Source organism: Thalassophryne amazonica, chromosome 9, assembly GCF_902500255.1.
Source record: "Thalassophryne amazonica chromosome 9, fThaAma1.1, whole genome shotgun sequence".
Classification (NCBI taxonomy): Eukaryota; Metazoa; Chordata; class Actinopteri; order Batrachoidiformes; family Batrachoididae; genus Thalassophryne; species Thalassophryne amazonica.
The window spans coordinates 3087561-3099979 of NC_047111.1; the positions used below are offsets into that span (position 1 = coordinate 3087561).

The window sequence follows — 12419 nt, forward strand, 5'->3', positions numbered from 1 at the left end:
GTGACAATTTATTGGCTTCAGACTAATCCAGTGGGATTGATTGATTGATTGGGACAGACCAGACCAGCAACAAATCAGGAGTTGCATAATGGAATGCCAGAATCCTGTTTATTCCCATCAAGGGTCACTGGGAAGCTGGAGCCTGTACCAACCTGGACGGACCGCCGGTCTGTCACAGGGTCTTGATTTATTGAAGTGGCAAAATTATCCATCTGCACTGACAGATGTGAAATCTGGCAGAGCATCATCACCTGTCAGCAGTGAAAAGGGTCCACAGGTGAAGATCAGGGACCCAGGATCAGGGACGCCAACAACATGACGGCCTCGAGGTTTTCCAGGACGGCTTTCAGACTTAAAAAACAACACCCTAATTCTAGAAGTGACCCAGACAGCAGCTCCTGATCCTCCACGTGTTTTGCCGCCTCCAGCTCCTCACTGGAGGCGGCAAAACAAATGAGCAAAGAGCAAGAAAGCACGCGGACTACAGAGGTAACGTCAAGGCCCAGATTCCCAAATGGCAAAAATATTTACAGGAATGATGCCGTCTGCATTATGGACACAACCCGCCGGACATGCGCAGTTACAATAACTGCTGCACATTAACAGTTACCACGATGGCGGTCGGTGCATGCTGCTGGTTGTCTTCTCCAGCTTTGAGTGCTGATCATAAAGGCGTTGGACCTCCTAACCTGCCGTGTGGCTTCCTGCAGTGGAAAAGAGCTCCAGGCTGTAAAATGACCATTTGTAGGACAAAAATCTGAAGTTTACGTTTACTTGTTCACTGGTAATAAATTTACAGAAATATGAAAACTGAATTTGAAGTCAGAGTATTGATACGCCTGTGAAAAACATGTTCATAGTTCTATTTACGTAGATACTTTGATGGCTGTTTCTAGGTATGGTGGCTGGGAAGTGCAAACCAAATGGGCATGCAAGTCAAGAAAGTCAAAACCATATTTACAAGTTAGAAAACAAAATTAGTGTAAATGTGTGTCAGTGATGGGAGTTTTCCAGGAAATCCCACAAATCCAGGTATTAGTTGGTGAACGTTTCCAGGTTTCTGTTTTCCTGTTCTCGCCGGATTTAGTGTTGTGGTCACGATGTTTGTATTTGTAAAATCGTTGGGAAACGTCTCTGATGAGCCACCACGGTGGACATTAAGTCTCAGGTTTTCACTGAAGGATAAATGTCACATGCCGCCGCTCGTCCACACAGCAGCCAATGAGAGACGCCAGTACAGATTTTACCGCGAGCTCCGCGCCACGCTGAAACTACAAAACAAATGGATGAAACGTTCTGCTACTGGGAGACTATCAGGAATAAATACAAATACTAAGTCGATCTTATTATATCATGTTTGTGACGGAATTTGTTGGCAGTTGATGTTAAAATTATTTCACACAAATCAAATTCTGGGGTGAATTTACTTCAAAATGCAAATGTGATACGTTAGCCTGCTGACATGGGTGTGAAATATTCATGTGAATTAAAATATGATAAATGTTTAACTCGTAGAAGTCGGATATTGATGTGGAAAAACGTTTGTGCATCATTCAATTCAATTTATAAAACACCAACTCGCACAGCGTCATTTTGTGTGACATGCAAATTGTCAGTATCGGATGTGTCGGGGATGTTCTGCCTGTTGGTTCCCTCCAGGTTTGATATGGTGAGTGAACTCAAAAGACTGACAGGACACAGACTCCAAAAACCTGAAGTTGGATTGAAAAGTTGCGAACACTGAATGACGGAGTCAACTAAGACAGCGCTGGGGTCTTGGTACAAAACATCACATGCGTCGTGAACAAGCACCTCGACATTAAAGGGGAACAGAAATGCCCACAGATTATTAATAGCACGAATTTTTAAAAAAGCATTCTTTTGATATTTCAAAAAACACTAAAGACCATAAAACATCTACAGCAAACCTTGTTTTAGTTGTGGTCTGAGAGGCTTTGACACTGACTGACTACCGCCATTTATGCAGGTGAGACGAGCCAGGTGTGTTCAGGGGCCAACTGTCATTACACCTGTGAAGTTTCAAGTCAATCAGACTTGAAGGAGTTATCATGACTTGATGTTCCATGGCGAAGGTCCAAAATGGCGGCACCATAGCGGCCACACCCTTCGACATAGAGAAAAGCTTTCGACAACTTTTGATAAGTATCATCTCTGGATGATCTGAAACAAATCTGTAGTGCATTGGACAAAATCCCCAGGAGGAGTTTGTTCAAATACAACGTGGAAATTGCGCCAAAATGACCCGAAAATTCAAAATGGCTGACTTCCTGTTTGGAGTAGACCCATGGTGCAAGACTTTTTGTCTGTGCAAGTCACACGTGTACCAATTTTCATCCCCCTACTCCCCCCCCAAAAAAAAACGTGGAGGGGTTTTTGAACGTTTCAAGGGGGCGCTATTGAGGCATTTGCCCCGCCCATGGACGATGCCCCTATGAATTGTAAGAGGTTTCGTGCTTGACCTGTGTATCAATTTTCATGATATGACAAAATTAAAGCTGTCAAAAGGAAGAATGTAATTTCATGGCAAAGGCAATATTCGGCACGCCGCCACAGACGCTGTTATTCATAACTTCACGGCGTTCATCGCCTACGTTCACCAACTTGTTCTGCATGTTTTAGAAGTGGAATGAAGTTGATGGGGTTAACTGTGACATCAGTACTTGTTAAAGTAAAAATAGGTCATTTCCTGTTACCACCGGGGGAGCGCTATGTGTTAGGTGGAAGGTTCATATATGCAGACGTTTAGGGCGCAGCCCTCATCATGTCCAGCACGTTTGAAGGATCTACGATTAAGTATGTGGGCGTGACAGCCGTTCAAAGTGAAACGCTCGCCAAAGTTTGACGAACCCTAGCAGCCACGCCTTTTGACTTAATTACATTCTTTTGATAACTTTTGATCACCATGGGGTCATGATGATGTTGACCAAATTTGAAGACAATTGGATGAAATCTAGTTCATTCAAATGTAAGTAGTGGAAATGGCCAAAAATGGCAAAAATTACCTCAAAATTGAAACTTAAAATCAAAATGGCTGACTTCGCAATTTCACTGCGTCCATGAGTGTGACCTACAAAATATCAAATTTCGGATCTGGCCAAACAACTTTACAAAGTTTGGTGAGTTTTTGAGTGTGGGGGGAAAGAGGCCGAAATTGGGGCTTGAAAAGTGTGTGTCATAATAATAAATAAATAATAATAAACAGCACAATTACAACCGGGTCCTCGTAGGACTTTTTCCTACTCGGGCCCTAAATAAAAGGGTTGAGTTCCGCTTCCCTGAGCAGACTAAAACTGAATTTAACTGTCTTTTAAAACTTGCCTTGTTGCTAACTGACTAAGAGCTATAAGAAAAATGTCATATTTGATCTGAACAGCTCCAGACGTGTGGGACAACCTCAGCCCCCGAGACCAGACGCCGGCGTTCCATCTCTCGTCTTTTATGGTGACTGTGCCGTGAGGAACAAGGGCTGAATGAAGCAAAATGATGACAGAGTGGACAAAAGCACCAGAGTTTGTGGAGATGTAGTTTTGATATGTGCCACAGAATTAGTCTCAGCTGACGTTCTCATGTGACACGTAACGTGTGTTTGATTTGCTAATGGCTCATTTTTATTGATCAATTTCTTTAATTTTGACAAATTAAAGACAAAGAAATCCAAACAGACTATCGACAAAGAATCTGCATGAAAGAAGAGAAAATGAAGAACATATTTCAAAGTGAGCATGAAGACGACAGATGGCATCAATTATGGTCAACTTGCTCAGATCCATTTGCTTTCTGAACAAGTCTCTGCCAGCAGGTCACCATACAACTGTTTTTTAAAAAATGCACACCAAAGTAAAATCTATAATTAAACAAAATGCACGTTATCTGTCACCATGATCACTGTGTGATTGTCGTCCTGCCATCAGACCACGATGCTGAAAACGACATGCAAACTATCAAAACACCAACATCACTGATCTTCAGAATTATCAGAGGGCCATCTGACAATTTCTCTCAGGCTGTCTGTCCCCCAGAGACGTCCCTTTCATTGGTGTGGACTCCACAGTCATTCTTCACATTTGTAAGTTTACTAAAGTCCATATTGTTTTGTGTTCTTCTTGACATCCACCTGGACAGTCATAAAGTCGACTACTTTTACAGAGTGACCGTCATGAATGAAACCATCACGGACATGAACAAGTGAAGCTCTTCAGCAGCTCACCATGTCATTTAGGGCCTTCAGACATTTTTTTCAGTCAATGCTTCTGGGGAGCATTAGCATGGATAAAGACCTTAAGCTTCGCCCCACAGCCCCTCTATCTACAGCCCTCTTCACCCCGACACTAAGTAATTTTCTTTTTTTTTTAACGTAGAAGTAAATTCATGTTCACCTGAAAGTTCAGCTAATTTGGCCAAAGCCTGACAGTCAGGCTTTGGCCAAATTAGCTGAACTTTCAGGTCTTTTTATGAAAAGCTGTTTATAGTTTTAATTAAATTTATACCAGGTCGTAGAGATTTGCTATTAATGCGAGTTTAAGGAAGATCATTTTAGAAATTAGAAAACGGCCATTGACTCACCAACATAACTAGGAGTCTGTGGTTCAGACGATGTGTTCAAATTCAAAACTGGTTCAAACATTTTTCTTCTTCTAAGGTGGATTAGAACTTTTTTGTGGTAAACAGCACCAACTACTGTACAGGAGGGACCTAGCAGTCAATATGTGTCCCTGATTTCAAAATGGCTCTTCTCAACCAGACGTGTGGTGCTGTGACATGTCAATCATCCGGGTGGCACCTGGGGTGTCCAATCAGATTTTAGGGAAGTCCAGTGCAACCCAGCTACACCTATGCCAGGAAGCAATCAATATTTAACATTTCCTGTTTCACCGTGGACTCAAAATTTGGCACTTCCTGTTTCAGTGTGAGCTTGCCACTGAGTTCCCACAAGATTCCACGCGAGCTTGTCTGTCGATCCAGGAAGTGTTCAACATTTGTCATTTCCTGTTTCACTGTGGAATGTAACTTTTGGCACTTCCTGTTTCAGTGTGAACTTGCTACTGAGTTCCCGCGAGAGTCCACGAGATCTCGTCTGTCAATCCAGGAAGTGTCGATCCAGAAAGTGTTTGACATTTCCTGTTTCACCGTGGACTCAATTTGGCACTTCCTGTTTGGGACTGCCTGTATCATGAGCAAGCTTTGCACCGCTGTGTGCTGCTTCACTCGTATTATTATCTACAGTATTTTCACTATATTAGTCCACAGCCATCCTGAACACTGTGTCATCATTGCAGCCACAAAACCAACACAACATCCGTGTCACTTGGCATTCACATGCAAATCCTTGCACCTGCAAAAGTCCACCCAGTGCCACTCGATCTTTGCCGTGTGTGGCTCATAGCCTGTCAGCGGCTCTTACATGTGAGCAGACTGCTCAACATATTTTCGCCACCACTCCAGATGGAATTCAGTTGACAGTCAGCTGCCATGTACGAACATGTTGGGAGGACCAATTCAGTGAGCTGTTGCTACAATTTGGTGTCTCTGCCAACTCTCCACCAGTAATGCCCCACTGAGATACTACCCTTACCAGTGTTACAAGACCTCCCCAATCCTGTCAGACACACAGTGCAGTTCCACACCTCCTCCCTGTCTGACAGACCCCGTGGTTCCACCCCAAGGCACCCCCTCCGTCCCCCATGGTTCCACTCCACGCCACCCCCTCTGTCCTGTCTAACAGACCCCGTGGTTCCACTCCACGGCACCCCCTCCATCCTGTCTGACAGACCCCGTGGTTCCACTCCACGGCACCCCCTCCGTCCTGTCTGACAGACCCCGTGGTTCCACTCCACGACACCCCCTCTGTCCTGTCTGACAGACTCTATGGTCCCACACTACAATAGCAGCTCCACCCGACCATGAAGTTTTCTACTGACCGTGAGTTCAGTGTTCTGGTCCTTTCCGTTGCTGCTGGCCTGTGAGAGACCTGTACCTTCTTTCTGTAGGGTGCTCCTGATCTGGTTCCTTCGAAGCATTTCTTCCACAGATGAACACCATTGTTGGGTCTTTATGTTTTTTAATGTTTGGTTTTCTGTTTTTTCCCTATTCCACAGCACGTGTTCCTTCCCGTTTCATTATGAACAGCAAACTGGGGCACGTTTTGAAGCATCACAGTAACTTCTTGATTCTTGGTAGGGATGTGAATCGTACAACTCATGATTCAATTCAATTCCGATTCTTGGGGTGACGATTCGATTCAGAACCGATTTTCAATTCAAAGAGCTCTGAAAAATAGTTATAGTACTTAAAAAATGTTTATGTTTAAGAAAATGCAGCTTTACAAGGTTAATCAAGTGATTCTAAATGTAAATTTACTTATCTGCTTTGCTCGTTCAGAGTTGGCTGGCAGTTTAGCGAAGCGCTGGTCAGTAGTCGGCAGATACCGCTGCTCCCCTCTTTTAGCTCCGGGTGATGGCGTAGCATGTGGGCTTGCGGATTTGAAGTGTTTCCAAAGTACATGACTTTCATTTTGTAAATTTTGCACACTGCATAAGTCATGTCAAGCTCCTTACGCAGCAAATAATAAAATCCAAAATGCACCCAAACATTTGCCTTCAGCAAAGACGGTGCTGGCTGAATTAGCTCTTCATCCGCCATGCTAAGCTGCAGCTCACGAATGTTTGAAGCACCCCGGACCCTCCCCTCGCAGGGACGCTGCAGTACGGAAGCCGTTGCCTGACAAACAGTACACACAGCGAGTGAGCAAGAAAAAGTTTTAAAAATGTTTTTAAAAAATCGATTCTTGGACATTTTGGATCAATTCAGAATCATAATGAATAAGAATCACGATTTGGACGTGAATCGATTTTTTCCGGCACCCCTAATTCTTGGTATACACCGTAGTTACGGCCTTCATCGGCACCAGTTTTGAAATCAGGATGAGCTTTTTCAGCTGTTCAAAAATTTTATCCAGATTCACCAAATCGTTGTCATGACGCGTCACTTCCAGGTCTTCATAGTCTTAACAGCTTCAATCATGTACAAACCTCTTTAACGGGTTGTCCTAATGAGTCCAGCTTGATACTTGTTTGTTTGTGCACCATCGAGTTAAAATCTGAAGCAAAGCAGCGTTTGTTGGCCTTTTTCTGGATGGTGGGGGATCGTCGTTGAACGTTGATCGTTGGTGTCCTGTGGAATAGGGGTGTTGGTACCAACAGCATCTGATGTTTCTTTGCCATGTTAGGAACTATTCTCTGGACTGTAGTTCCTGTTAGTGACTGCTAACAGGAACTACAGATTTTAATTCCAACCATTAGAAATCAATGCTAAAGTTGTTTTTTTAATCTCTTGACTGAAACACGAGGAAAAAGGAATCTTTGTCCAAATACTGGTGATACTTCTAAACCTGAAGTCCAGACCCTTACAGTGCTGAAATCCCAACAATCTTGTCTTCGGCCTGCAGCGTGTTCGATCAGTGACCAACTGAAATTTTGTTGATCTGCTGATAATTTAAGAGTCAATGTCTGGCTCCCCGCTGGGACGTCCTGGAGAACAGTTTCACACTCTGCACAGCTTCAGGGAGAAATTCTCCGTGATCAGATGTTCATCCTGCAGGACCACACACAATGTTGACTTCAAACTCTGAAACAAAACAAAAAAAAAAAACACACGATTGTCCTGGTGTGGATCAAAACCAAAGCACAGGAACGACACACATGCACGCACACACACACACCAATTTTTTCACACCAGGACACGTCTCTGCAGAAAACAGTCTCACATAGTTCCTGACACTAAAACTTTAGACAGTGGCCTCTAATGTGACCTCCGACCTTTCACCTTGACATGATTTGCTGTGCATGAGGGAAGTCCACCGAGTTTGACTGAAATTGCTCTTGTCATTCTGAAGATATCACCACAGACAGACTGACAGACTGAGCCCGAGAGACCATCGTCTACAAACAAACTAACCACAATGATTAACTTGTCTCTTTTTTGAGAGATGAAGGACATGGGTCGGCATCTCTGGGTCGGCCGTAGATTGGTTTTTATCTCTCTAACAGGAGTTTCTCAATTGCTGCAGCCATCCATCCATTTTCTTCCACTTTATCCGGAGTCGGGTCACGGGGGCAGCAGCTCAAGCAAAGCCGCCCAGACCTCCTGATCCACACACACCTCCCCCAGCTCCTCCGGGGGAACCCCAAGGCGTTCCCAAGCCAGCCGAGAGATGTAGTCCCTCCAGCGTGTCCTGGGTCTTCCCCGGGGCCCTCCTCCCAATGGGACGTGCCGGACACCTCTCCAGCGAGGTGTCCAGGGGGCATCCGGAAAAGATGCCCGAGCCACCTCAACTGACTCCTTTCGATGTGGAGGAGCAGCGGCTTGACTCCGAGCTCCTCCCGAGTGACCGAGCTCCTCACCCTCTCTAAGGGAGCGCCCAGCCACCCTGCGGAGGAAACTCATCTCAGCCGCTTGTACTCGCGATCTCGTTCTTTCGGTCATGAGCCAAATCTCATGACCATAGGTGAGGATCGGAACGTAGATCGATCGGTAAATCAAGAGCCTTGCCCCCCTACTCAGCTCTCTCTTCACCACGACGGTCCGATACAGCGACCGCATCACTGCAGATGCTGCACCGATCCATCTATCGATCTCACGCTCCATCCGTCCTCACTCGTGAACAAGACCCCGAGATACTTAAACTCCTCCACTTGAGGCAAGGACACTCCACCGACCTGAAGAGGGCAAAGTACCTTTTTCCGGTCGAGAACCATGGCCTCGGATTTGGAGGTGCTGATTCTCATCCCGGACGCTTCACACTCGGCTGCAAACCGCCCCAGTGCACGCTGAAGGTCCTGATTTGATGAAGCCAACAGAACCACATCGTCCGCAAACAGCAGAGACGAGATTCTGTGGTTCCCAAAACAGACCCCCTCTACACCCTGGCTGCGCCTAGAAACATCCCTTTTCTGCAAATCCAGCCTGTGGTGTGCCCCAAGGTTCTGTTCTGGAACCTATTCTATTTGTATTGTACTTGCTGCCACTTGGACGTATTTGAGTTCCATTATGATGTCTCATATCAATGTTATGCAGATGATATACAGCTTTTTTCTCCACAAAATGTTTCTAAGGTATCTGTTTTTTTAAAACTGTATTGACGTCATAAAAAACTGGATGGCTGTTAATTATTTGTCACTTAATACAGCAAAAACTGAAGTACTTGTTTGTGCCCCTGAGGACTTTGTTCCTCAGTAATTAAGAACATTGGCTCTCTGTCCGCTTTTGGTCACTCAGTAGTCAGAAATTGGGTGTTACATTTGACCAAGCTCTCAAATTTGACGCACACGTTACCCGTCTTGTGCGTCATGTTTCTTTCATGCACATAACATTGCCCACTTTAGAAACATTGTGTCTCATGAATCATTCATGAAAGTTAAAGTTGCTCCAGTTTGTAAAAAGTGATGCAAATTAACAGTTGAGTTAATAAGCTTTAAAGGAATAGTTTGCACATGTGTCATGCTTAGTTGTGTTACAATGGGTCACATATGCCACATGTCATAGAATCCAATGGATGTCGACCTTGTTTGACCTTTACTTTGGAGACCATGTTGACCCCCCAAAACGTGAATCTGCTGCAAATCATAAATTATGTGCAAACCATTAATGAACATTAAATAGACTGCATTTATATAGCGCTTTCCATCTGCATCAGACACTCAAAGTGCTTTACAATATGCCTCACATTCACCCCGATGTCAGGGTGCTGCCATACAATGTTCTCACTACACACCGGGAGAAACTAGGGGATTAAGGACCTTGCCCAGGGCCCTTAGTGATTTTCCCAGTCAGGCTGGGATTTGAACCAAAAGATCTTCTGGTCTCAAGCCCGCCTTAACCACTAGACCATCACCTCCATTCCAACATTTACACAAACTGTCAATATCTGTGAACTGTTATGATTTGCTGCAAACCGTGAATAAAATATCCCACAAAACATGAATATCATTTATGATATATTTTCTTTCAGTTTAAGTAGTTTATGGATGTCAGTTTACAGATCAATTACTTCTGAAACCAAAACAAAAGTAAAACACCAGAAATTTCAAAAATAAAGCCGCATTCTGCTGGCAGCGGTACATGGCCACACCACAGTCCGTAGACAAAGTGGGTCAGATCATAACCAGCTGCTTTCATTCTCTGTTTAGTACAGTGACGGGGAAAGAGTGATGCATGCTTCAGTAACAGAGGGAGATCAATATATTACTCGTTTTACTTGTAGATAAGCAACGTTCTTGTACTGCATCACTTAGCCGGTTGGTCATTTTGGGAACTGTGGCACCTCTTCTTTTGGACTTTTCTGTGAAGCTAGAGTTCCACAGTGTCTGCTCACACATGCTTCAGTCTTACTCACCGACTTTGAGTTGGTTGTCTCCAGAGGGGGGCAGGTGAATAGCCGTGAAAGACCATGTAGATGGGAATGGAGAGACCATGCACAACATCACCTTCAGCTATCTGGATGTTTTGGATCTCAGTGGCATCTCTGGCGTATCCTTCAGCGCACCCTAAACACAGTGGACATTAACCCAGTAAGATCAGGCGCAACATACGTGTGTGTCTCCCTTTAAGATGGGTGAGAATGTTGGTGCTGATGGGACCTTCAAGGTACAACCAAACACTATCCCAGTTCCACCTACATGAAGGCTGCTGTACGACTGTAGGAGCTAATAATCAGCAAGCGTTTCTGGAGTCTGGACTTCAAGAATCAACAGAATCATATATTATTATTATGCCCTGCAAAGTGTCAAGTAAGGTGTTGTTTCCACTGGTGTGTGTGTGGTTGGTGGGGGAGGTGGTGTCCAAGATCAAATCATCAATCAAAATGGCTGGACAGACTTCTTTCAAACTTGGTGGAATATATCTAGAGGTGATTAGATTTTGGGGTAGAATTGCTTTAAGGTCAAGAATAACTCGGCCAGATGGGTGTGTGCAGCCAGTACACTCTGAGTCCCAGTCCAAGTCTGGAAAAATGAGCAGGGTTGCGTCAGCAAGGTCATCCAGTGCAAAATGTGCCACAAAAATTATACAGACCACAAATCAAATTTCCATACCGGACAGAGGCCCAGGTGAACAACCACCACCTACTACCCAACAGGGTGCCAGTGGGCTACTGCTGGACAGAGAAGAAGAGGAGGAGAATGTGTCCAGAGACCACGGGACAGGAGGAAATGTAGAAGTGAGAGTCAGGACTTTGAATGGTGGCAGTCTGACTGGTAAAGGGAGAGAGCTGGCTGACATGATGGAGAGGAGAAAGGTCGACATACTGTGTGTGCACGAAACCAAGTGGAAGTGAAGTAAGAGCAGGAGCACAGGAGGTGGGTTCAGGTTGTACCATGGTGAGGACAGGAAGAGAAATGGTGTTGGGTCATTTTAAAGGAAGAGTATGTTAAAAGTGTGTTGGAGGTTAAGTGAGTGTCTGACAGGGTGATGAGTGTGAAGTTAGAAATTGAAGAGATGATGACGATGATGAATGTCATCAGTGCATAGGCCCCACAGGTAGGTGGTGAGATGAAGAAAGAAGATTGTTAGTGAAGGGAACCAAGGTGATGAAGTAATGAGTAGATAATATCAAGGACAAGAATGTGGAAGGACAGATGGTAGTTGATTTTGCAAAGATGGAAATGGCTGTGGTGTATACTTGTTTTCAGAAGGACCACAGCAATGACTGTAAATGTTGCATGTTCTTTTAGTGTATAATGTGAGTGGGATGGGCTTTGAGGACATTTAACAACTTTGAATGAATATGACAGCAGTATGCATTGAAGTATTACTCATGTTGCTAAAATATCAGCTTAGTGTGTGCACTTTTTTCTATTTCTATTTTTGTAGTTTCACTCCAACTCAATGTTGTCATCTTGACTTACTGCTGCATTTTAGAAGTCTCATTAAAGGAGAAAGCATGCTCATGTTCCTGGCTTTTGAAAAGGAGTTTGGCTGGCTGTTTATCTACATTAACACTTCAGAAGTACAACACACAGAACAGCACAGTGAAAAGTCCTAGTATCAGCGGACAAGGAGGAAAAGTTGTCAGCAGTATCCCGTTCTAAGCACACATCCTCCACGTGCTCAGTGCCAGTGCCGCAATGAAAGCCAGAGCCCTACTTGGATCAGTCTGAACTAGAGCCACCTTCACACAAAAGGAACTAGAACTGAAAAAGCAGAGAGCCAGATTAGATCTAGAAAAGACTACACTAGAGGCAAACCTAGACGCCAAAGAACTTGAAAAAGCAGTAGCTGGTTCCAACACAGAAGCTGACATCTTTGAAGCTGAAGCAGGATGTGAGGATACACGGTGAGAGGAGTCACAGCACAGGAGACAAGACCGGAAACAGCGGTTCAGGCGTCTCACCAGGAGGTCTGAG

General features: G+C 44.5%; 1 protein-coding gene across 1 annotated transcript in view; it reads right to left on the bottom strand.

Annotated features, from left to right (window-relative positions):
• Positions 1–6787: 6787 nt before the first annotated feature.
• The window catches only part of vps26c (VPS26 endosomal protein sorting factor C), an 82717-nt gene continuing 77085 nt past the window's right edge, over positions 6788–12419 (bottom strand). The window contains 3 exon segments of the mRNA XM_034177492.1: positions 6788–7644; positions 10412–10458; positions 10461–10562. Of these exon segments, the coding sequence (XP_034033383.1) occupies positions 7561–7644; positions 10412–10458; positions 10461–10562 (233 nt within the window). The 3' untranslated portion in view covers positions 6788–7560.